General features: G+C 39.0%; 1 protein-coding gene across 8 annotated transcripts in view; it reads right to left on the bottom strand.

Annotated features, from left to right (window-relative positions):
• The window catches only part of CEP128 (centrosomal protein 128), a 343,429-nt gene that overhangs the window by 57,770 nt on the left and 258,733 nt on the right, over positions 1 to 26,926 (bottom strand). For all 8 annotated transcript variants that reach the window (XM_059688963.1, XM_059688957.1, XM_059688982.1 and 5 more), the window contains one exon: positions 5,687 to 5,736. In XM_059688963.1, the coding sequence (XP_059544946.1) occupies positions 5,687 to 5,736 (50 nt within the window). The remainder of the gene's footprint in view (positions 1 to 5,686; positions 5,737 to 26,926) is intronic.

Below are 26,926 nucleotides of genomic sequence, written 5' to 3'. Positions count from 1 at the left end.
AAATAATGAAATCCTTATAATGGAAGGTTCCAGACTATTTCTAAAGCTATCTGGGAGAGAAATTAAACAGAATTATAGGTCATCTAAAAAACAACATGTCTATAATGCCATTTAATATCCTACATGGGCATAGCTTCTGGAATATCTTAGGGAAACATATATTACTTTTTTTTAAAACCACAACACTATTTTTTAATTAAACGAAGAATTTAATTCATTTCTAGTGAAAATACTGATACTGAATAAATATTTGTGACATTTAGATGATAGATCTTACAGCTAAAGTTTCCTTGTTCCTCTTGAAATAAGTGATTGATACTCATATGTAGCCCATAAAATCAATTTTATTATTGCCACATTGTGACTTTTTCACTACATTTGAAAAATATATAACAATTCCTTTAGCATAATCGGATCCAAATCTGAATTTAAAATCATGGCTGCCCATGAAAGAGAGGGAGGGTAAGACAGAGGAAGAGGGTGAAAGAGAGAAAGGGACAGGGAAGGAGGGCAGACAGGGCCCCAAGAGGGCAGGGGCAATTACAGCACTCTCCCCAGTGGGTAGCACTATGTCTGGCACACAATCATAGTGGGTGTGGGGAATCAGAATCTATGGAGGCCCTGCCAGGCACCAAGGTTTACCTACTTGTTATTTAAGCTAATCCTCTGCCTTGGAGTCGGTGTCATTACTGTTACCAATATATAGGTTTGGACATTGCTTGTAGTAAAAGAAGAAAATAAATAAGAAAATGCACATCCACAATCATCCAGTTTTCTCTCATTTTAAATAAAATTAAGAGTGAGATGACTATAAGTGTACATGAGAGAAGTACCATATGCATTTTCCAGGTATCTACTCTGTTTAGTAACTGTCTTAAGTAGCACTTTAAAGCTTTTCCTCACTAACCATGATATGCTTTTCATGTGATTTGCATTCTGAGAATCACAAGACAACACTGGGAAAAGCAGGAAATCAATGAGAGGTAGTTTGGTAATTTAAAAAATGAAAACAAAAGCAACAGCAGCACCTACCACTAACAGCCATCTCTAGTAAAATGTCAGTCACTGAACACTTTTCAACTAAATTGAGGAAAAATGGGTTGCCATTTATGTCTATTTAAAATGTGTCAGCTGATCTCTAGGGGATTAAAGAAGGGCTTTGCTTGTTCAATTTACCTCAAACCCATACGCAAATGATACTCATACAGCACCACACATTTACAGTCAAAGACAATACTTTGTTTTTAGGAAGAGCAGTGCCCACAGTGTAACCAACTGCAAATGTCACACAGCACAGACACAAAAACCACAGCCAGACAATGCTAAGCTCCAACAAAGAATTTTGGGAATTACCAGCTGTATTGTAAAAATGACTGTCAAATATGTTTGATTCCATTGTTTGTCATTCTCTGAAGACTGAAAACACTTTCTCTGCTACCCCATCCCCCCTCACCATTTTACCCTCTTCCTTTTCTATTGACCTCTAGCACTCACTCCTTGACCTTTCTTTTCAATGTTACATTCAAAGAGGGAGGGAGAAGAGAGCAGGACAGAGAGAAGGAGGGGGTGAAATGTACGTGTGTGTGTGTGTGTGTGTGTGTGTGTGTGTGTGTGTGAGCACGCACGCGCAAGCAGGGGCATAGAATTTGAAAGTCACCCACCAATTTTTTAAACAAAAATTAACCCCGGGGCAGAGATGGTTGTTTTCTAATACGTTGTTCTCTCTTCTTCAGGAGAGCCAGGAATAGGTGCCATATACATAAGACCCTGGCATGGTGGCATGTATTTATTTATTTATTTACTCAACAAAAATTTACTGAGTACCTACTAAGGTGAGGCACTGAGCTAAGTAGTGCACATTTGGGAAAATAAAAGACATGAGAGTTGCTTCATAGGCATGATAGGAAATTACAATTCATCATATGGTAAACTTTTATTTTAAAACCTAGACTTCTTAGCCCCGTGGTCGGCAAACTGCGGCTTGCGAGCCACATGCGGCTCTTTGGCCCCTTGAGTGTGGCTCTTCCTAAGCCTTAGGAGTACCCTAATTAAGTTAATAACAATGTACCTACCTATATAGTTTAAGTTTAAAAAATTTGGCTCTCAAAAGAAATTTCAATCATTGTACTGTTGATATTTGGTTCTGTTGACTAATGAGTTTGCCGACCATAGCCAAATCAATTCAGGCATTTAACAGAAATTTATTCCATTTTATTGATTATTTTCCTCTTAAAATATTCTTGGCTAAGCTTCTAGGCACCATGCTTTCCTGAAATTATTTTCTTTACATTTTAGACTTCTCTGCAGGAGTTTCTTCCTCAGCCTGTTATTTATGTGTTGGTGATCCTGAAAGTTTTGGCTTAAGTTTTCATCTCTATTCTGCATATTTCCCTGGGAGTCCTCATTGCTCCTAAACTTGTAGTATCATCTGTATGATATGAAAACCAGATCTGATGACATCAAATTCTGCATGTCCAGTTCAAACTCTTCTGAGGTCATATGTGAAACCTTCTTGACATTGCCATCTGATGTTTCAAAGCACCCACACTCAAAATATCGTAAATTGAACTAATCAACTTCTCTTTGTCTCATTGCATAACAACCATCCATAAAGTTCCCCAATCAAAACACCTGAGTTATTCTTAACTCCTTTCTTTTTACTTCCTAACAACCAATCTCAAAGCGTCATAGGTTTTTACATTATAAAATACATTAAAACGCACACCCTCATCTTCATGCTCTCTGCTACTACCCAATACAGGCAACCATTGTTCTTTGCCAACATTATCACAAATATATGCTTAATTGGTCTCCCTGATTTCAATCTTGCTTGCCCCCAATGCTTTTAAGCCAGTTATATAGATGCAAATTTGATAATATTGTTCTCTTTACTATTTTTCCATACACTAAAGATAAAATCCTAACTTCTTTAGGAGACCCCTTAAACCTCTATTTACCTTACAGATTCCCATTTTGCCTCTGCTCTCTGTCACTACTTTCCACCATCCACAACTTCTTTCAGTTCCTTAAATATGACACCGATGCTCTCTTTACCGCAGGCCTTCCCATGTCCTTCACATTTCCTAAAACTTTTCTTATCTTCACTCCAAACTTGCCAATGCTAACTCCTGGTTATCATTTAAATATAGACTTCCTTTGGGAAGCCAATTTGGATTGCCACTCCATCCCAGCTCATCCTTTTCAGCTTTGACCCCCTAAACTTACACCCAACCTACCATTATCTCCACCAAAGAGATTTTCTTGCTATATGCTCCCACAGTGAGTTATCTCCTCTAGTAGCATTTTAAAATATTTTATTATAAGTGCGTATTTAACATTCTTTTTAACTAATTACTGTATAAAGGGCAAGAAGCTACCCAGTATAAGCAGCTTGCCTTTGTATCCCTAGAAACTAGTATAGGGCCTTGCACAATAAAGATTTGTTCAATGAGAAGGTGGAGCGCTTTTCAGTTACAGGGAACTGGGAAGAGCTTAGAGACAAACACCCACTACCCTTAAGGAGAATAATATTAAATGCAGAATGTCTGTTATACACAATTATAAGATGATAATGAGTAAATAAAATTGACTCCAATTTGGACATGTGGGGATTTGCTAACACTGTAAATGGGAATTAAATATTTAGCTCTCCCTTCTGGGATAATCTAATCCACACTAAAGATTTCTGGAAGACAGTTTGATGATTTTACATTATAGATCAGAAAATAGTCATAGCAAAGTTAATTGAGTTACTCAAGGTTACCCAGTGAATCAGAAGCAGAGACAGGACTTAAAACTCAAGAACTGCCAACCGCCAGTCCTTGGTGCTATCATTTATTTTAAAATTCCTTTGTCTTTTTCTCCCCAAATTCTATTGTGTGATTGTAGGACTTCAACCTGCATACTTTAATAGATAGTCTTCTCAAACTATCACCCGTGATACTGACATTTGAAGACTCGGGGATGTAGGCACCTTTGATAGGTCTTCCTCTAGTCTGGAACATGAAAGGCTTTCTGGGACGTGTCTATGCACTCTGTGCTCTCTGCGAGTGCCCGTTCCTTCTTAGATCTTAACAGAGTATTAGTTAGACACTAGTTGCCTCTACAAAGTGCCAACAGTGAATTTTTCTGCTGTTGGATATCATACTGGATGATGCCCTACATTTAAAAATCCCATAGTTAGTTGGCTGGGACATTCTATTGCACTCAATAGACATTTTGGTAGAAAATGCTGCCAGCACTTAATAAATATTTGAGAAGCAGCATTGGCTATTAACTTTAACAGGATTACAGATTCCAACATTCATATTGTGAGAGAAATAAACTCAAAAGGGTCTGTGCTGCCATTACAAAAGGCCAGATATGTATTACGTACTCAATAAATATGTTTATATGTGGTACTCTGGGGCCAATGGCAAATATGGTGCATAACCAAAATGCCTCAAAAAGCCTTTATATATATATTTAATCTGTACAAAACTGTGGTTAACACAAGCCACTTTTATTAGATATATAGAGCTGTACTCTTCTTCATCATTTTCAGATCAATTATAAAACTTAACAGATGGAGCATCAGATAGAAGAGTCCTCATTTATAGAACATTCCTCTTGCTCTTTCGGCTTTGCTTAATCCATCCTTCACTGGCCCAAAGCAAACATCTTTACCCCTACAGCACTCAAGCCAGCTCATTGCATCACTCTCCAGTCCTACTTGCATCTCCAGGCCCAAGGAGAACTTTAAATGTCCAAAGTATTTACTGTTCTTAATCCACAATGTTGACATTAAATGAATTGGTTCTGTCATGCGAATATAACTGATTATATTTCCCCTAATAAAGATAGACATTTGAGTTACCCATTTGTAAGTTAGGCCAATGCAAAAGAAAGAGAACTTCTGTCAGATGCTGAGTTAACATCAATTGCTCGTTCCATGGAAATGTCAATTAACATTCTAGTGAAACCTTTCAAATACAATGTTATAATTCAAGAAATGTGCATAAATCCATAGTGAACTGAGAGGCATACAAGGTAAGTCTTAAGGGCCATATATGTGTTTATATTCTTGGTTGGCCATTGGTAGATGACATTCATGGAGTCAGAATACTTTCAACTTTCACTTGAATATGTAGATTCCATAATTCATCCTTACTCATCAGTCCTATTTGGAGGGAAATGATTTTGCAAAGATGTTGCTTTCATTTCCTAAAGCCGCTAGCAAGCTAAACCAAGGAATAAAAGTTCCTTTCAAGAGCAGCATGAAGGCCGAGTTGGCTTATTTTTAATTGATTTTAGAGAGAAGAAGGGAGAGAGAGAGAGAGAGAGAGAGAGAGAGAGAGAGAGAGAGAGAGAGACCTATGTGAGAGAGAAACATTCATCGGATGCATCCCACACCACCCCGACCAGCAATGGAAACCGCTACCTTTTGGTATACAGGATGACACTCCAACTAGCTGCGCCACCCAGGCAAGCCTGAGTAAGCTTCATGCTTTAGGAGAGTATAAATGCTCTCAAACACTTCTAAAGGAAGCAAATTCCAACTTGGGCTTTAAAGTTCTGACTTTTTTTATTTTTTTTACTCCATTTGTCATCATGGTCTGAATGGGACAATATTAACGGCTAACCGAGAAAACAACAACAACAAAAAATGTTTTTATCAACAGGATACCTGCCCTATTGGACAATTTACCTGTAGAGATTCCATTTCTTCATCTTTTCTGTGGGACTCCTCCAGCAGATCTACAACAAGAAAGTAAAATACCCATCAAAATGCAGTGCAAAAATTGGTAGTCTCTTATTATCAAACACAATTCAGTCAGGGGCTTGTCTAAACTGTTGTCTGGAATAAAATTTGATGTCCTCATGCCCACGGATGAGATGAGCAGAGCTCTGGATCCTGCCAAACCTAAGCTGGCTGAGAACCCTGGGAGGTCCCAGAGCTGGTGGAGATACTGGAGAATGAGACCAACTCAATTAAAATCCAAAATCACATCAGCATTTTAGAAATTTGGTCTAGTTTACATAACTCAAAAGTAACACAAAATTTCCCTTAAACACACACACACACACACACACACACACACACACATTTTTTTCTTTTGAAAGAAAAATGAGAAGCAAACCATTTGCTCTTAAACTCCCAAGCCAACATCTCCAGAGAAAATTTTATAACCAAATTAAAATACCCTGGAATAATGGGTGTTATTAATGGAAGTAGAACACCAGTTTAACTGTACAGTCACATTAATTATCATTTCACACCGAAAGGGTGGGAAGCATTGAAGCTACATCTGACCAAGAGGTTGGCACCATCTCAGAGAAATCAGTGGCTGGAAGGCGAGGTAGTCGCTGAAGAGAGTTCTGTCTAAATGCCTGCGCACAGCCACAGTGCCTCAGTGCCCGACATTAATTTATGAACCTGCTGTAAAAATATATATGCATATATTTGGCAAGTAGAATTTTCTGCCTGCAGCTATACCACCCTGTGCTGTGATGTTATTAGATCTCACAAACCTAGAGAGGGCTGGGCTGAGTCAGAACTTGGATGGAAACTGGCAATAAACACCTACAGCAGCGCACATTAATATTAGCATTTGCCCTACGCCTTGATTGATATAGCTTACCAAGAGGCTGTACTGCATAAAAGGAATATATAACCTCCAGAAATTCAATATATATCCCAGAAAGGCAAATGTTTTTAGCAAGTGCAATGCCAGATGCAGCAGGAAACAACAGTATCGTGGAAAGCCAAGCCACAGTGGTATATGTCATAGCTGGGTGGGCAGTACACTGAAACTCCAGAAAACCTGGTAGATGGTATGATTGATAGTGATGGCCCTTTGAGGCTGGATGATTACAAGAGAACTATAGGAGCGGCAAGCAACCCTCTCAAGACACAATGCACTTGGATTAAGGATAAGAGGTAGTTTTTGCTCTGTGTCCATAGTGGAGCTGGCTTTAGCTCCCAGACCTCTCATAATCAGTTACACCAATAAATTATAGGAGCATGGGAATGTATTAAGGTGGATTTTTAAAGGGATTTTTAGTTGGCATATCATGTTCTTTAGCAGAAACCAACTTGAGGTGTGGTAGATTAAGTAGCCTCGGTCATTCCTCTTCTTGTGTCCTTACTCAGTTGCATTGTGACACTGTAGCTACTTCCATCAAGCAGTCACAAGCACCGCTCACCTCTTCTTGCATAGAGGCTGCCTCCTGACTTGATTTGGTGAATAGAATATAGCAAATGCAACTTTGTGCCAATCTGCTTTGAAGGTGCAAGAGGCCTCACACATTTTCACTTGAAACTCTGTCATTATCATCTGAGCAAGCACAGTCCAGCTTATTGAGATGACGAGAGACACATGGTCCAGGACTCTTCCCACCCCTAACACCCTGCAGGTTGCCTCCACTGGCAGTCAGGGAATGTCCAGAGCACAGCTGCCCAGCTGAACTGAAGATGACCACAGATGACATAGGTAGGAGCCCAGGTGAATCCAGTGCCAACTCCAACTCACAGAATTTTGACCTAAATAAATGGAATTTCAAGATGGTTTGGTGCCTAGTGCTTGCTAAGTGATAGCACTCAGCTGCTAACTGAACAACAATCACTTAGAATTTATTAGAAGGCTGTAGGAATATCTAATAGAGATGTGGGGGAAAAGGATCTAGGCTCTGGAGATAATAAGCACTGGTCTGGGTGGGATGCAGGGAGCATGAACCAATAGGCATTTTATCCTGGGTGCCTCTATCTTTTTTAAAAAAATATATTTTTTAAATTGATTTCAGAAAGGAAGGGAGGGGAGAAAGAGGTAGAAACATCAGAATGAGAAAGAATCATTGATCAGCTGCTTCCTGCACACCCCCCAGTGGGGGTCGAGCCTGCAACCTGGTCATATGCCCTGACCCGGAATTGAAACTTGACCTCCTGGTTCATAGGTTCAAGGTTGACGCTCAACCACTGAGCCACGCTAGCCAGGCTGGATGCCTCTAATCTTTGTGTCACTCCATCAAGATGAAGTTCCATAAAGAGAAGAGCTAAGTAGCCTAGCTTAGATCTCTTGCCTTCTTCTTGACTAGGGGAAAGCATGGAAAGAGTTCACTGATAATCCCAAAAGGATTGGACAAAGAACAGAAATAACAGCTTCCTAATGCAAAGTCAGAGTACTGTTAACAGAAGAAGGCAGGTGGACAGGCCAAAACAACAGATGCCTACTCCAACTGGTTTTAGTAAATTATGTCTTCAGTGCAACTCTTCAATACCTGTGAGATGTGAGATCACTATTCTGTTCCCATGTGATATAGCCATTTTGTTACACTACTTATGGTTATTAGGTGGTTCTCAGAGGTGGGCCCCTTGTAATGAATGAATTGTGTTGGTTAATGGTAGTGTGGAATTGGTGTGGTGAATAGTGGGGTCCATCAACCATTAAAGGAAAATGATCTTGTTCCCCATAGCCAACTTAGTATAGCAAACATCACATACCTTACCTAAAATTTAGTGGGCAAATAAGGATATTGAGTCACTTATATAGCCAAACTCAACTCACACAGTTGATAAAATATAGACATAAGTTCAGTTTACCCTCAGAACTTCATAGTAGGATAATTGAAATTAAAAAATTATGTTCCTTTGCCCGGCCGGTGTGACTCAGTGGTTGAGTGTCAACCTATGAACCAGGAGGTCACGGTTCAATTCCTGGTTAGGGCATATACCTGGGTTTAGGGCTTGATCCCTAGTAGGAGGTATGCAGGAGGCAGCTGATCAATGATTCTCTCTCATCATTGATGTTTCTATCTCTCTCTCCTTCTCCCTTCCTCTCTGAAGTCAATAAAAATATGTTTTAAAAAAGTATGTTCCCAATTTTCTCCAAATACATAAAAGTTCATGTTGCTCTTCCAACAAAACTAACACCAATAGCAGTGCTTGATTTTGATGGTTGAACAAAAATGACTACAAAAGAATTTTTACAATTGGTATTTAATATATAGAGCCCCCTCTGTTCACCCCCACCAACCATCATCCTAACTTATATCAAGAGTAGAGTGGACATCTGTTTTTATTTTTTTCTCTATGCCACATCCCTTCCCTGTGAGAACCACCTGCCCCCCCACCCCCCACCCCTCCGCCCCTCTGCCCGATAGCATGTAAACTTAGCCACACCAGCAGGAATCTTTTCTCAGGCACTAATATGGATAGTGAGAGAGAATCCCTCTCCTTTGGAAACTGCAAGCTTATATTAGCTTGTATTTCCTACTATTGCAAAAGAAACCTGTACAATAATGAAGCTGGCAAAGAAGAAAGCAGAGCCTAGAGACAGAGAGAGCTGGTTGAGGACAAGATCACTCCTGCCTGAAGCACACCTAACCCCTGGACTTTATTTCCTTTTATGTAAATTAGCGCTAGTTGGATTGCTGTCATTTTTAAAAGTGTCTGGGAATGAAGTATTATTGAACCTTTTTATCTCTATTCAGAAACTCGGAGAACTTAGAGTGGGCAAGAACTTTCTATTCTACAGTGAAACGTTTCATTCTACAATAAATCGATAAAGACGAGGCTCAAAGAAAGCAATTAGTTTGCCTGAGATTACCTAGTTAATGCCAGGCCACAGCTAGAACACTGCTCCTCTGCCTTCCTGCCCATCTAGCATACCATGCTCTCATTTGCACCACTCAGTACTTCATTGTACCCTTTTCCATACTGTTGTTCTACAAAGAATGCACACATGTGTACTCCTCTCCCTTCCTTTTGGAGTTCTCTGATGTCAACAACCAGAGCTTCTAGGTCTTTATATCCACACCCCCCTTAACTACGATTTCTCCACTTCTGCTTCTTAACTTACATTCCCTAAATTGCCCCGGCTGTCTATATCACTGCTCTGTGCAATTGCTCACTTGTCAGGTGCAGTGTTTAAGCACATGCATTTGAAATGATGAACAGTGTTGTTAACCTGTGCTGATGAAATACGGCTGCTAGGCATTGCTGAGAAGTGGCTGCTCTACCGCAAATACCAGATGAGAGAACATAGATGACACCCCTGGACAACTGAAGTGACAGAACGCCTCGACACCAGAGTGTGATCAGCACACCTAACTATAATGAACAATCTTGTTGCTTGTTCTTGACCAACTTTAGAACAAATGATCAGCAAGGAAAAGCTAAAGGGCCGCTCTGCTTCCTCGGTCACCACTGGCATGTTCGTGTTTTGCTTTATTATTCTCTGGTTTCCTGTTCAACACAAACAGCAATTCAACTGCCATGCAGATTGCTGTGGCTAAATGTGCTTCCGTCAACATCAGTTAATGAAAGATGTTTTTGGTGAAAAGGGCTGCAGTCCTGTGTATTTTCCTTGGACTGGTTCTAACTCTTTAAAGAGCTGATACTAACTATATGGTCTTTAACACTAGATTGCCCAAGGAAGTCATTTTGACTGCTTTTAAATTTCAATTAGAAAAACAATTATGTATATAAGGACACAATGTCTTAGAATTTTGTGACTTTTTGTACAACATATAAATGCGTTTATTAATAATTGTAGTTACCTCCCCCCTCCTTCATTTTCGGTATATATATATATATGTGTGTTATACCTATACTAGGGGCCCGGTGCACGAAATTCGTGCACTGGGTGTGTGTGGGGGGAGTGTCCCTCAGCCCAGCCTGCCCCCTCTCACATACTGGGAGCCCTCAGGCGTTGACCCCCAGACCCCTCCGATTGCTGGCTCTGCCCCTTGCCCAGACCTGACGCCTCTGCCAGAGGTGTCAGGCTTGGACAGGGGACCCCCATCTCTCCCTGATCACTGGCTCTGGCCCCCGCCCAGGCCTGAGGCCTCTGGCCCAGGAATCATGCCTGGGCAGGGGACCCCCATCTCCCTCTGATCGCTTGCTCCACCCCCCGCCCAAGCCTGATGCCCCTGACCCAGGCTTCAGGCCTGGGCAAGGGGACCATCATATCCCCCCAATCCCCGGCTCAGCCCCCCGCCCAGGCCTGATGCCTCGGCCAGAGGAGTTGACCCTCATCACCCTCCGATCACCAATCACCGGATAGGCCCCTTGACCAGGCCTGAGGCCTCCGGCAGAGGTGTCAGGCCTGGGCAGGGGACCCCCAGCTCCCCGCGGTTGCAGGCTCCGCCCTGCCCAGGCCTGACGCCTCTGGCTGAGGCGTCCGGCTCGGGCAGCGGGGACCCGCAGCTGCAGCGGCCCCGCGATCGTGGGCTCCGCTTTAGGCCCAGGCAAGAGACCCCTAGCTCCCGGGACTGCCAGCTTTGACTGTGCCCAGCTCCCATCGCTGGCTCCACCCCTACTTCCTGCTATCACTGGCCAGGGCGGCAAAGGCGCCTGATTCTCTGATCATGGGCCCCAGGGCCGCCTTTGCCCTGCCCCCCAGCTCTTAGCTCCCCCCTGGGTTTCCGATCACTGTCAGTGGCAGGGGTCTTCTTTCTGCTTTCCCTTTCGCCTCCCTGCATTGTGCCTACATATGCAAATTAACCGCCATCTTGTTGGCAGGTAACTGCCAATCTTAGTTGGCAGTTAACTGCCAATCTTAGTTGGCAGTTAATTTGCATATAGCCCTGATTAGCCAATGAAAAGGGTATCGTTGTATGCCAATTACCATTTTTCTCTTTTATTAGTGTAGATTGCCCAAAAGCAGTCATTTTGACTGCTTGGGGAAATTTTAAATAATCAAATGACTCTTATTATTGAATTGAGTAAATTTCTTATATGACCAGTTCGGCTCTGTATTGAAATAACAGTTTTCATTTTTTTTCGATTACCGTCACATGATAACATACAAGTACATGATAAATTGTTGATACTTGATAAGTTGCAGTTGCTCAATAAGCTAAACTAGTACTTGTTATTCGAATCTTTATGCAGTGATACTTGTTCTAATAAGTTGTTTATTTTATTTCTTTTGCGCCCTAAATTCATGAAAGAAATGTTGAACAGAAGTGAGTTATTGGAAAACCTAAGGAACATAAGTGAAGAGTGCTCCGATATTATTCTTTCACAACGCAGTCATTTTGACTGCTTTTGGGCAATATAGGTATATACTAAGTTTCAGTCTTTCTAGTGTTAAGAGATGGGGGTAAATCCATTTGAAAAAGACACAAAGCCCTGGCCAGTTTTCTCAGTGGTTAGGGTGTTGGCAACTGACTGAAGGGTTACAGGTCTGAATCTGGTCAAGGGCATGTACTTGTTGCAGGTTCAATCCCCAGCAGGCCCTGATCATGGTGCTGTGCAGGAGGCAGCCAATCCATGTGTCTCTCTCACACCAATGTTTCTCTCTCTGTCTCTCCCTCTCCTGTGTACTCTCTCTAAAAATCAATGGAAAGATATCCTTCGGTGAGGATTTAAAAAAAAAGAAAAAGGACACTATGAATGGGAACTGGAGAATCAATTTGTTTTAAAATCAATTTGTTTTGGTTTTTTTCCCACTTTGTATTTCTCTGAAATACTCGGGGTAATAGATCATGACCATGTTTTTTGCTCGGTCTGTACCACTTGTTTGCATTCTTTCCAATCTTTACAACAGGTGGCATGGATGTTCAAAGGAGGTTTGACACTTTTTTATGTTGACTCTGTTCCTGGTAGCCAAGGAAACAGATAGGTTATTGTTTAGTTTATTTGCTTTTGAAATGAGAAGCATGCCCAGGTGTGCATGAACAACATGCCCATCTAGTAATCTGACCCTTTACAGTGAGGTCGGAGATCTCTGACCTTTATTATAAAGCATCTCATCCATACTGCAAGTCTGGTAACACAGAAAAGTTATTGAAACAGGGCTTCAAACACAGCAACGCTCACCACAATGGCACTGAACAGAGTAGTGCTAGCAGCAGAATATGGCGAATTAGTGATTACAATTTAGAGAAAAGCATTTAGTCTCTGGCTCCTGTACCTCAATCAAGAATTCAGTACTCCTGTTCAGTGTTACTTTGTGTGTCCTGACATTTACCTAAAACAATAGATAATGTAAATTCTCAGAAGAATTCAATATTTTAAAAAAAGTAAATGTGAGCCATTCTTCTGTGGATGGCAGCCACAGTATAATGAGATTGACTAAATTAAACAGTGCTCCACAACCCTTAAGAGGTCATGAATGACAGACTCAGCCTCCCACAATTGTAGACTAGATACTCAACACACTAGTCACATGGGGAATACAATGAGCAATTTCCCCGTTTCCTCCTTGGGTCCCCAGTTATTAGAAACTTTGACATTTTAGGAACAGAAGGTACCGTTGAGAACAGGGGCTTTTTTTGTTTTTTAAAGTAGAATTTTGTCTTATGAATAAAATCATACACACTTTCAAGTGTATATTATAAACACATAATTTAGAAAGCAGAAAAGAAGCTGCTTTGGTGGAAGCAAAATTGGAGGACATTAGGCCCCACCCGATGGACTTCCCTCCTATTCTGGGGTCAATCCTGTGGTGCCATGGTGCAACTGCAGGCTCCCAATTATGCTGATCTAATCCAACCTCCTCACAGTTCATAGATGAGGACTGAGTTCCGACAGATCCAAAGGCACTGTCAATGTCACACAGCCAGTCAACAGAAGCTCATGACCCTGAGCCCAGGGCTTCTGAACCCGACAGGTGCCAGCACTTTTTTAAAAAGCAGTGACCACCTTCCTTTCCCATTCAAGGTTTGCATTTAAATGTATGGTATTCCAACCTCTACCATAAATGTCTATACATTTCTGATGCCTCCCCAAACCTAAAGGAAATCTTGTTGAATCACTTGTGCAACAACAACCTATGAGGCATTATAATAAAATTCCTCAACTCTGGAAGATAACATTAAAAAAAAAAATGTGGCTTTGCCCTGACCAGGTGGCTCAGTTGGTTGGAGTGCTATCCCACACACCCGAAGATTGCAAGTCCGATTCCTGGTCAGGGGACATACCTATGTTGTGGGTTTGATCTCCAGTCAGGCAATGTAATGGAGGCAACTGATTGGTGTTTCTCACATCAATGTTTCTCTCCCCCGCCCCACCCCGCACTTCCTCGCCCTTTAAAATCAATAAACATATCCTAGGGTGAGGATAAAAATAAAAAATAGGAAATGTGACTTTGATGAAAAGCAAATATCTAGATGCTTGAAAAGGCAATAATTTTTGGCAAGGTGTGTAAGCATTCAACATACAAAATATCTCACAAAATAAAAAAACATAAATTTTGTTTATGTTGAATGAGTGACAGTTGAATAGTTCCTCTCCTTAATATAACATTTGTCAGTAAATGTTCTTCCCATTCTATTACATTAGTAAAATAGGATAAATGAATAACAATATGATTCTACATTAGCTAAAATACCTCAAAAGAAATCAAATATACTTGATTTAAGTTAATATATGTAAAATACTTAAAACAGTGTCTGGTATGTAATAAGAATTATATATATTGGCTTATTACTATTTTTCAAAAATTACCCTGCAGTACGATACTAAAATCAGGAACATGTGTGAAAAATAATCAGGTGCATTTTAAAACAAATAAACAAAAAAAGCCCTTAAGTATACTTCTTTTAGGCTCCATGTGTGATTGGTAGCTACATTTTTAGAACTCTGCTATATCTACTGCCACCCACTGGTACATATATGGACATACCACAGTGAGTTAAGAGTTTTCCCATCAGGCCTGACCACAGAAAACACACAGGTTAAAATGAAGATCAACATTAAAAAAGTACGGCTATCCTCTGTGGTTTGTCTCAGACGCTGAAACAACATACTGGTCTGCAGATGGAGCCCAAATGGCCCAATAAATGAGAGGTTTGTAATCCACTGTCTGTCTCTTGGGTATGTGGTAAAATATCCAAATACAGGTACTTGTATTTTATTTGAATTCAATTCATTTCTGGTGAAACTTTCCATCTTGACAACTAAAGAGATTTAAAACCTCATCTCTACAAAATTGATATACTACAGAAAACTACACAACAATCTATCCCACTCCACCTCATTTTTGGCTCTGTCACAGAGAAACACCTAGATGTAGAACAAAGGTTCTGACTCCGTCAACTATGAAGAGTTTTGTCATTTCTATTGGTGACAACAGCAGAGAAAGTCAGAAGAGATTCATTAGAAAACAGGATACTGTCCTAAGTTGGCCTAAGGACTCTCAGTCAAACTATTACATGTAACAATTAACAAAATGAACAAGAGAAGTTTATAATCTATTGTAAACACCACGTCAAGAATAAGTTTCAAATGCTCAAATGCAGGCATAAAATCATGTTCTTTCCTAAATTGCGCTCATTTAATAGGAAGTTTGGCTTTTACTTAAATTCCTTAGGTTGGAAGGCAGCTTATCATGAACTTTGTTTTGGGTCTAGATTCATTAGGTGCAGTTTTTATTAAATCCAAAATGGATATTATGAGGAAAAGTTTACTAAAACTTTCATAAAAGCAATGACAGCTTCGAGTTCTATACATTTGATTATAAAAAGGTGTCCTGAATTTTTCACATGTATTACTATAGTAGCATTCTGCCTATGTTCCTTCCCGTCCCTCTTATCACTCAACCATCACCCTGCACAGCCCAGAGTTATGAATCTAAAATAGATATGCTCATGCCATTCTTTGCTTTAAACTGCTTATAGACTTGATTTTATCCATGCTGCCATAGTTACTGCTGATGACAGCTTCCTGGAGTGTGAGTGGTCAGTATTCCAGGGATATGCCTGACATACGTGGAAAGTTCTTAAATTCATTTTTGATGTCCTCCATGAACATAGAGTCAGGAAAGAATAGTGATGTGTGTCTAGAACTTCCCATGCTAAGATAGATAATATTTAAACTCCTTGATATGTCATTTATACCAAATCTGTCCATAGATTTACTTCTCACACCATTACTTCTATCATCACTGCAATATCTCCTCACACTGTCTGTAACATCCTTCCTGGACTTCACTAAGTAGAAAATATCCAACCATCCTTCAAATCCCAGCTTAAAACAAATATCCTCTGTTGATGTTCACAAATCATGCCATGCCCAGTACCACTCATTTCTGGAGATATTGCATCTGCTTCTGATTCTCACAGTTCTTTGTTTGTACTTTTATTACAGTTCTCATTCTATTACAGTTAATTGTTACATATTTGGATCTGTTACTAGATTCAAACTCTTTGAAATGTACCAATTTCAGGAGCTTTAGCTCAGAATATTGTACATGTTAAAGAAACATTTACTGAGTAAATATATTTTTAATAAAACAATAAAAGCTGCAGATGTTACTAATGTGCATATAGCATATGGAGAAGTGAGAAGGGGAAGTGCTGACTCCCTCTTCTCTACTCTGGTGTCTACATCTATCCCTGCCTCGGAAAGGTCTGAGCTGATGTAGAAACATCACAGACGTTGAGATAACAACAGTAGACAACAAAACATATGATAAAAAATAGGTAAACACTACAAGCATTTCAAAATGATTATTCTGAGTTATAACTACAGTTTACTTTATTATACTTCATAGTACTCCTTCTATATTGTATCCTTTCTAATCTTCCTGAAATGATTGGGATTTCCTATTCCAAAAGCAGTTGTCCTCTGGCCGAAGTCAGAAGAATCTGGTCAGATTTGAAAACTGATAATTAGGACAATAATGGGAAAACCTATAATACCACAGGCCAATTAGTAATGCTAAGGTCAATGTCCAATTTCCTACTAAAGCACATGTATTCAGAATGGTGGGAAAATATAAGAATGGGAGTCAGGAGACCTAGGTTCTAGTTCTTCCTCTGCTATTAGTTATCAAATTACATTTGTAAAAACAGTCACTTAATCATTCTTTTTTATTTTTATTGATTCTTAGAGAGAAGGGGAGAAAGAGAGAGAAACAATGATGTGAGAGAGAAGCATCGATTGGTTGCCTTCCGTATGCACTCAGACCAGGGATTGAACCTGCAACCTAGGTATGTGGCCTGACCGGGCATACAACCTTTTGGTGTATGGATGATGCTCTAACCAACTGAGCCACCTGTCCAGCACACTTAATCATTCTTGACCACAGTGATCCAATTAGTAAAATAATGGGAGTGAATAGATTACTGTTCACTCCCAGTACTGATATTTTAAGCACTGTTCAATGGTAGGTTGCTTGCTGCATGGCATCTAAATGTTAGTTACAGTGTGTTAGTTGCCTGGTTCAATCTGTACTAGTAACATTATTAAGAATATGGATGACAATTATCCCCCCAAAACTCTTTAGAAATCCAAACAGATTCTCACTTAGTTTAAGTAATTATTCTTATTTTTAGGACTGTTTATAAATAATAAAGACATATGAGAAATTCATTCTAATTCACCTCTAATGTCTATCTGTTTTTGTTTTTTTTAAACCCAGAGTAAATACACTTCAGAGAATTATAGATCTTCCCTTTTTGTCTTTCAAATCCTCACAATTACAATAATTCTTCTATTTCTTCTTATCCAGAGTCCTTTTTAAACACCAATAAACAAATCAACTGTTTCATCTGGATATAGAAAAACAATATTTTCACACAAATATTCTCATTTGTCAGATCACTTTCTTTTCTGGTCAGTGTCAAGGAAAAAAAACACCCCAAAAAACAAGATTGGCTTCAAAGACAGCTTTCCCCAAAACCAGGCATCAGACGGAAAGGGCTCCTCATGAATAGGTAAGATTGGGATTTTAGTGGTTGTAGTCTCTTACTATTAATGAGAATTAAAAATGTGTCTCATTTAAACAGAAGGGATTCAAAAATTACCCAATTAACTAGTAATAGAAAAATAACCGTAATCTAAACCCTATGTAAGATTATAGAATGAAAAGAAAAAATTTAAATGAGTATTTTCTTTGGTTTTATATTCAGATGGCAAATGGTTTTCATGGATAATCTCATAGGTCATTGCTTCCTTTAATTAGTAACTTTTGCTAAACATAAAAAAGCCTCAAATAATTTTTAATAGTGATTACAACTGCTTAATCCATTAACAAATTGTCATATTAACACTGGCCACATTGCCTATCTTTAAAGGTTACTCGTTTCATTTTCATAGATTTTAATTAACTTTTCCTTTCCCACTAGACTGATCGTTAAACAGCAACAGAGCCTTTTTGCCTTTTATTGTGTCTAGATCTACAGAATTTCTCGATTGAAAAAGGGGTCCAGAAAATGCAACAACAACAAAAAAATGTGGATCACAAATTAGATGGTGGTGGTGACTTGTAGATATATTATTTTTAAAATGCCAGCCTGATTCCACTGGCACACTGATTGAATCAGTTTCATGTTGTCACAATACTCCTGGAAGTCCCTAAAATTCCTCTTTCTATCAGCAGCTTCTCTTATTCGCATTAACTGAAAACAGTATATCTATATATATAAAAAGCCAGCGACTGGAATGCCATAACGACTGGAATGACTGGTCGCTATGATGCCTACTGTAGCCAGCAAACTAGCCAACCTCCTGTGGCCCTTCCCCCCAGCCAGCCCCACCTCCGGTGGGCCCTCACACCCGATGGGCCTGCGGCTACTCCCCCCAGTTAGCTATGTCCCCAATTGGCCCCCCTCACCAATCAGGTGTGGGACTGGCTGGTCAACCTCCCAGGGCCCCTCCCCCGGCCCTGATGCCTGATCAACCCCACCAACCCCATTTGGGGGTGGGCTGGCTGGCCCACAGCCCCTCCCCATGGCCAGCCCTGCCCCCCATCAGCCCCCCCCCCCAATCGGGGGCAGGACCCACTGGTCAATCACCTGCGGCCCCTCCCCCCAACCAGATGGGCCGCAGGCCAACCTCCTGCCATCTCCTCCTCCCAATAGGCCCAGCTCCGATAGACAGATCAGAGCTGGGCTGGCCGGACCCCACGCATGCATGAATTCATGCACTGGGCCTCTAGTATAATCACAACTGACAGGCTAGTGGGAGTTTAGGCTTAGAAAACAAGGGAAGAAAGGAAAATGCTCATAGTTTAGATTCCCTAAGTAGAAAGTTCAGTCTTTGTTTGGGAAACAGAATGCACTATATTTGCAGTCTAATCCCTAAGGTTTAGGCAGGTCTGTAAGTTTATAATGGACCTCAAGGGTTATAATTTAAAAAAATGACCTATATCTCAGCACTTTCATATACAGTTAACATTGCAATAACACTGGGGTTAGGGACACTGACACCCAGGGCAGTCAAAATTCTCATGTAACTTTTGACTCCCTAAAAATTTTACTATTAATAGGCAACTGTTTACCAGAAGCCTTACTGATAACATGAACAGTTGACTAACATATCTTGTATATTTTATGTATTATATACTGTATTCTCACAATAAAGTAAGCTAGAGAAAGGAAAATGTTAAGAAAATCGTAAGAGAAAATACATTTATGGTAATTATTGAAAAAAATCCATATCAGAGAGGACTTCCCTGATCTACAAAACCTAAACAGAACACATGCTCTTCCCTGCCATCATTATCTCTGTGTTCTTACCCTACTTTCATATTGCTGTATATATTATATATACAATACATACATTTTATATAGATAATTGAGTCCCGGTGCATGGATTCGTGCACATTGAAAGGAAATTAATTAGTTCCTCCAGTGCAGGGACTAATGCAGGCGGTCCCGGGTGGTGGACTGCAGAGGAACCTGAGTTAGAGTGCAAAACCCACAAGGGGTAGACTACTATTCCAATAGATTTCCCTCTTCTCCTGTTTATAAGTTCTATGCCAGGGGTGGGCAAACTTTTTGACTCCAGGGCCACAATGGGTTCTTAAACTGGACCAGAGGGCCGGAACAAAAGCATGGATGGAGTGTTTGTGTGAACTAATATAAATTCAAAGTAAACATCATTACATAAAAGGGTACGGTCTTTTTTTTTTTTTTTAGTTTTATTCATTTCAAATGGGTTGGATCTGGCCTGGGGGCCATAGTTTGCCCATGGCTGTTCTATGTTCTTATCCTTTCAACACCCCCATCAGTTATCTCTGCTCTTATCTGTGACAACTTGCCTCCTAGTGGGCCTCCTAAAGGCTCCCCTGCTCCTGCAGGAATCTGCCATTAGCATGGCCTCAGGGGCTCTGCCATGACTGAGTCTACTGACTAGAACAAACATTCCATTCATCCCTTCATTTCATTTAGATTTCTGCTCAAATGGCATCATAGCAGAAAGAACCATCCTGATCCAAGATTTAGAACAGTATATACCCCTGTCCTTTCGAACTTACCCTGCTTTGATATTTTTCATAGAACTTTTTGACATATGAAACATTAACTGTACATTTGTTTTACTTTATTGTCTTCTCCACTCCACCAGAATGCAAGCAGCATGAAAACACTGATTCTGTTTGTTCAGATCTCTCAGTATCTCAGGTAACTAGAGCAGTGGCCAGGCACGTAGCAGGTGCTCAGTAAATACTTGTTGAATAAATGAATCTAATTCTAGCCTTCCTACTAATGTAGCATTGGACATTATACAACAAAAATTAAATCGCATTTCACATCTTCATTTTCTTGAATATGGACCTCGCTTAAAATACCTTAATCACTTCCCACTGCTTTTAAAATATAATTCACATTCCCTTTATGGTTTGGACTCTGCTTAACTTCCCAGCCTTATCGTTCATCATCCCTTTCATATTCTAAATTCTGCATATTCTAATCTGTTTGCAGTTCTTAAATGTAGCATGCTCCCTCACCTCTAAAGTCTATTTCTTTTGCCTGGGGTGCCCAGGTTAACTCTTACCTGTCCTTCAGGAACCAGCAAAGTTTTCAGTTGGATTAAATACCTTTAATAATTGCTCTCACAGTCACTACCCCTTATTTTGCTTTAACACAGCACTTTCACACTATTTTTTAAAAGTACTAAATGTTTAAAAATGTATCCTTATTTATCTGTGCCGCCTTCCTCATTATATGAGAGTTCCTTGGAGACTACAAAGAGTCTCTTTACACTTATTCAACACAATACCTGGAATCCAGTAAACACTCGACTAAATGACTATACATTATAAAGTTACATTAAAAACAGATGTATTCTGGTTTTTGAGATTTGAGAGATTTCTGAACCATGATGAAGAATACTGTAGACATAACTATGATACTGCAAAGACTAAATCACACATTTCTACATGAAAGCCTTCATGTACTAGGCTTCAAATATTTGTTACATGTAATTTCAAATATAAGACTGAGATATTTTAAAATTGGTAAAGGATTTGGATAAATAAATATTATGTAATTGGGAAGGGCTAGGCATGACTCATTTTTTTAAAGTAACTTCGGTTAATATTTTAAGATCTGCCTATAAAATGAACCTTCTTGCCTGTAACGAACTTTGAACTATTTAAAACCAAAACATTAAGTCATATATATTGAACTTTGCAGCATAAATAATATAAAATTTGTTCAAGATATCAATTTAGAGATTGCATTATGATAGTCCCCTTGCCCCCTGTCAGCTGGGTGGGCATTTGGGTGTCCATTTTTCCACAAGCTGATGGATTTGCACTTTGCTTCATCAGGTCTCCCTTGGGCCAAAAACACATTTGAGACATAATTATGGGAGCAGCCTGTGGCAGTGGAAAACCAAGTTAACTGAACCACATGGAAATAAAACCCATGTCTTTGGTGTCATTACCAGCACACTCTAACCAACAGAGCTAACCTCAATGTCAATAGTAGGCAAAAATAGCACAACACTCTGTCTTTTGGAGAAATCAGTCCCTTTGGAAAGAATGCAATAAGAAGAAAACACCTGGGCTCATATTTTTCTGGACCAAAAGAGAACACAAGTATTAATTTTTAAAAATTATACATGTAGGTGGGCTAAAAAAAAGTAAAAGATGTTTGTTGAAAATAAGTTTACAGTGAAAAGTAAGCTTCATGAGTCTACAAAAAATAAAAGGAAAAGTGTCAAGAAAGAAGTGAAGGTAAAATAAACACTTTTATTTTTCTTATTCTTAAATGACCTAACAAATGTTAGGTCATAATAATAGCAATGATTATTTTGATTGTATATGTTTTTAGGTACATATCTTGTGTGTGTTTGTGAGTGTATGCTTATATGTAAGTGAAGAGAATTATAATAATGATATAAGGGACAAGAGGGAGGAAAATTAGGTTTTTTTGTTATTATGAGGTACTCACACTAACACTGAAGTGGTACATTGTTATTTAAATGTGAACTTGTATTAGTTGTAAAGGTATATTGCAACTTCTAGGGTAAGCATTAAAAATAAAGTTATAAAAAGTATAACTGATATTCTAAGAAAGAGAGAAAATAGAATCATGTAAAACACTAAATTAGAATCACAAAAGGCAGAAAAAGAGTGAAAGACAAAGCAGGAACAAAGAACAGGAGGAACTAACAGAGAACAGTAACAAAAATGGTAGATATTAATTCAACTATATCAATAGTCATTTTAAATGTCAATGATCCAAATGCATGTAGAGATAATCAAAAGTGGATTAAGACCCAGCTATATGTCTATAAGATATCCTCTTTAAATATAAAGACATATATAGATTATAAGTAAATGGATAGAGAAAAATAAAACATGCTAACACTAATCAGGAGAAACATAGACTAGGTATTATTTCAGATAGGGCAGATTCAAAGCAAGAAAAGTTTTTGGGGATAAAGAGGGCATTACATAATGATGAAGGATCAATTCTCCAGGAAGGTATTACAATCCTTAAAATGTAAGCACCAAATAAGAGAGCATCAAAATACATGAGGCAAAAATGAAGAAACTACAAAGGTAAAAAGATGCACCCACTATCACAGTTGCAGACTCCAACAACCCTCTATTACAAAATGGATGGATCAGCAGGCAGAAAATCTGTAAGAACTCAATGGAATGCAACACCACCAATCAACTGGATATAATTAACATCTACAGACTCCTTCATCCCACAGCAGAATACATAATCTTCTCGAGCCCACATAGAACAGAACATTCACCAACATAGACTACATTCTGTGCCATAAAACATACCTTACCAAATATAAAAAGCACACGCAATGTCTGTTTTCAGACAACAATGCAATTAAACTAAAAAATCAAAAACAAAAAGAACTCTTAAAAATCCCTAATGTGAGATATACTTCTAAATACCACATGGGTCAAAGAAGAAATATCAAGAGAAATTAAGAAATATCTTGAGCCGTGGTCGAGTAGTTCAGTTGGTTAGAGCTTTGAACCTACATGCCAAGGTTGGATATAGGTATACAGATTGGAAAGAAAATAATAAAACTGCCTTTTATTTTAGGATGACATGATTTTTTATGTAGAAAATCTGACTTGACTTCAACAAAACAAAATCTCCTGAAACTAATAAGTGACTATAGTGAGATTGCAGATTACAAAGTTAATATATAAGTCAACTGCTTTCCTGTATATCAGCAATGAATAAGTACCTTTTATAGTAGGATTTCCAAAATTAAATAGGTATAAATCTAATAATATGTGTATATGACTTATTTGAGGAAAAGTACAAATTCTGATGAATAAAATCAAAGAAAAACTAAATAAAAGGAGAGAGAGTCCATGTTCAAGGGTAGGAAGACTTAATACTGTAAAGACATCAGTTTTTCCCAATTTGATCTATTGTGTCAATGCAATCCCAATCAAAATCCCGGCAAATTATTTTGGTAGACTGACAAACTGATTCTAAAGTTTATGTGAGGAGGCAAGAGACCCAGGATATCCAACACAATATTGAAGGAGAAGAACAAAGTGAGAGGACTGACACTACCTGACTTCAGAATTTATAAAGCTACAGTATTCAAGACAGTGTGGTACTGGTACAAGAATAGATCAATGGAACACAACACTGAGCCCAGAAATAGACTCACAGAAATATAGTCAACTGATCTTTGACAAAGGAGAAATTGCAATACAATGAAGTACATATAGACTCTACAACAAATGATGCTGGAACAATTGAACATCCACAGCAAAAAAGAAAAAGGAAGGAAGGAAGGAAGGAAAGAAGGAAGGAAGGAAGGAAGGAAGGAAGGAAGGAAGGAAGGAAGGAAGGAAGGAAGGAAGGAAGGAAGGGAAAGGAAGTAAGAGAATCTAAACAGACATTATACATTTAACAAAAATTAACTCAAACCTGATCACAGATCTATATGTAAAATGTGAAACTATAAGACTCATAGAAAATAACATAGGAGAAAACCTGGATAAACTTGGGTATGGTTTTATCATTTTAGATATAACACCAAAGATACATTCATGAAAGAAATACTTGATAAGATGGACTTTATTAAAAGTAAAAACTGTCTTGTGATAGACAATATCAAGAAACTTAGATAACCAGCCACAGACTAGGAGAAAATATTTGTAAAAGACACAATTGAAAAAGGACTGTTGTCCAAAATATACAAAGAACTCTTAAAGCTCAACAATAAGAAAATAGGAGTGTGCAAATGTGTTGTAAAGGAATAGGACTGTGATCGATATTTTTCAATAAATCCTCTAATGTATCATTTTACTTTTAAAACTTGGAATCAGTGGCAAAGATATTTATTGAGAACCTATTATATTCTAAGAACCATAAGATAAGAAGTTTTCACTTTTGTTATTAAATTATTCAATTCAGCTTTATTAAGCATTAAAAGACCAAAAATATTAAGAACCTCACATTGTCATATATTACTGGGGATGGGGGCAGGAGGAGGAAGCGAGCTAGATACTAACATCAAGTAACCAAAAAAAGGGGGGGGGGTGGCTTAACTTTTATATAAAGTAAATTTTAGTTTAGAATGAGAAAGAATTAATTATACATTATAAATTAGGCCAGGAAGATTGGCAGTGAAAAGAACCCCAATGAGATACAAACATAATTCAATTCAGTACTAATGTCAAAGCATTCGATTATGGTTCTTTTAAAGTATAAAGATCTTGATAAAACTACAGCTTAATTTCAAGTATTTCTCAAAGTTAAATGATAAAAGAATGTTAAACATTTTAAGTATAACAGAAATCAGTACATATTGTTCTTAAAAACTTAGATGTAAAAGCAACTGTAACATAATAATGGCTGTGATCTTGATTTTGTGTGGTACAAGTCACAAAAGCTTAGTCTGCCCTGGTACTGTTTTAAAACAATAGTAAACATTTTTTGTCCAATATTCTTCATAGATTTCAGAGTTCTTTTATTTTATCTGATGAAATTATGCTAAAATCATCTTGGAAATCTCAAAATGACTTGTTGAAATATGTGAAAAGGTAAAAGAAAAAATATAGAGAGTTATGTGTACATATAAAATGAAAGAATAAAAAAGAAATTTAAATTCTAAGATTAGGAACAGCATTAACAAAGAATGAGCATATAATTTGACAGTATACTTGTTATGTATTGTACCCTTGGTGATTACCACATTAAATCTCACTAGATCAGAAATTACAATTCTTATTCATTTAAAAAAGAGCCATAAATTTTCATTTGAAAATCAATTAGAATTTCAATTTCAAAAATAACAAAGGACAATCTTATTGAGAGCGTATCAATTACTTAATGATACCACATCTTGGAAACTAAAAACAAATTGGTATATCAAAATACTAGCAATCTAAACTAATCTGAAGAGAAAAATGGACCCAGTATAATTTAGATATCTTTATAATATTAGTGAAAATTAAAATAACATATCCAAAATTACTGCTGAAATTTGAATTTTACTAAATCCAGGAATGCTCCAATAAATCTCATTACATTTTGAAAGCAAATTCTAAGATCCTTAAAGATCAGAGAAACAGAAATACTGTGTTCAAAGGCTTAGGAATAAAAGTATCTGGTAGGTAGTGATGGCTGAGATCTTACAGTTTTGTGTAGCACAACAATTGCAGTCTGCCTCAAAACTACTCTGAAAGCATTTTTTTAAAAAGCATTTTTCAAATCCTTACCCAAAAGATCTTTATGAGAGACTAGAGGCCCGGTGCATGAAATTTGTGCAATCGGAGGAGAGGGGAGTCCCTCAGCCCAGCCTGCACACTCTCGCAGTCAGGAGTGGGCCTAAGCCTTCAGTAGGACATCCTTAGTGCTGCTGTGGAGGCAGGAGAGGCTTCCGCCACTACTGCTGCACTCACCAGCCATGAGCCCAGCTTCTGGCTAAGCTGTGCTCCCCCTGTGGGTGTGCACAGACCACTAGGGGGCAGCTCCTGCATTGAGCATTTGCACCCTGCTGGTCAGTGCGCGTCATAGCGGCCAGATGTTCTGCTGTTTGGTTGATTTGCATATGAGCCTTTTATACGTGCGGGATCAGGCCGAAACTGGCTGTCTGATATCCCCTAAGGGGTCCTGGATTGCGAGAGGGTGCAGGCCAGGCCAAGGTACCCCACCAGTGCACAATTGGGGCTGGGGAAGGACATGGGAGATTGGCCAGCCAGGGAGGTACCATGGGAGGGCTCCAAGGCATATCCAGCCTGTTTCACTCAGTCCCAATCGGCGAGACCCCAGCAGCAAGCTAACCTACCAATCAGAGAGTCTGCCCCCTGGTGATCAGTGCACAACATGGGGACTGGTTGACTGGTTGAATATCTGCCCCCTGTTGGTCAGTGCACATCATAGCAAGTGTTTGAACAACCTTAGCATATCATTAGCATATTATGCTTTGATTGGTTGAATGGACGACTGGATGACCGGACACTTAGCATATTAGGCTTTTATTATATAAAACTAGAGACCAGGTGCATAAAAATTTGTGCATTCGGGGGGGAAGAGGCGTCCCTCAGCCCGGCCTATGCCCTCTTGCAGTCTGGGACCCCTCAGGGGATGACCACATGCTGGCTTAGGCCCACTCCCCGGGGGATTGGGCCTAAGATGGCAATCAGACATCCCTTTGGCAGCCCGGCAGCCCTCAGGGGATGTCCATTTGCCAGGGGGAAGCTTCATGAGTCTTGTTCTCACAATGTTGTTCTTTCTTTTCTGAATGCCATTCTTTGCCTGTGTAGCT

The sequence above is a fragment of the Myotis daubentonii genome, chromosome 1 (assembly GCF_963259705.1).
Source record: "Myotis daubentonii chromosome 1, mMyoDau2.1, whole genome shotgun sequence".
Lineage (NCBI taxonomy): Eukaryota > Metazoa > Chordata > Mammalia > Chiroptera > Vespertilionidae > Myotis > Myotis daubentonii.
Note: the sequence above shows the minus strand (reverse complement) of the source record. Positions and strands in the feature narration are given on the sequence as shown.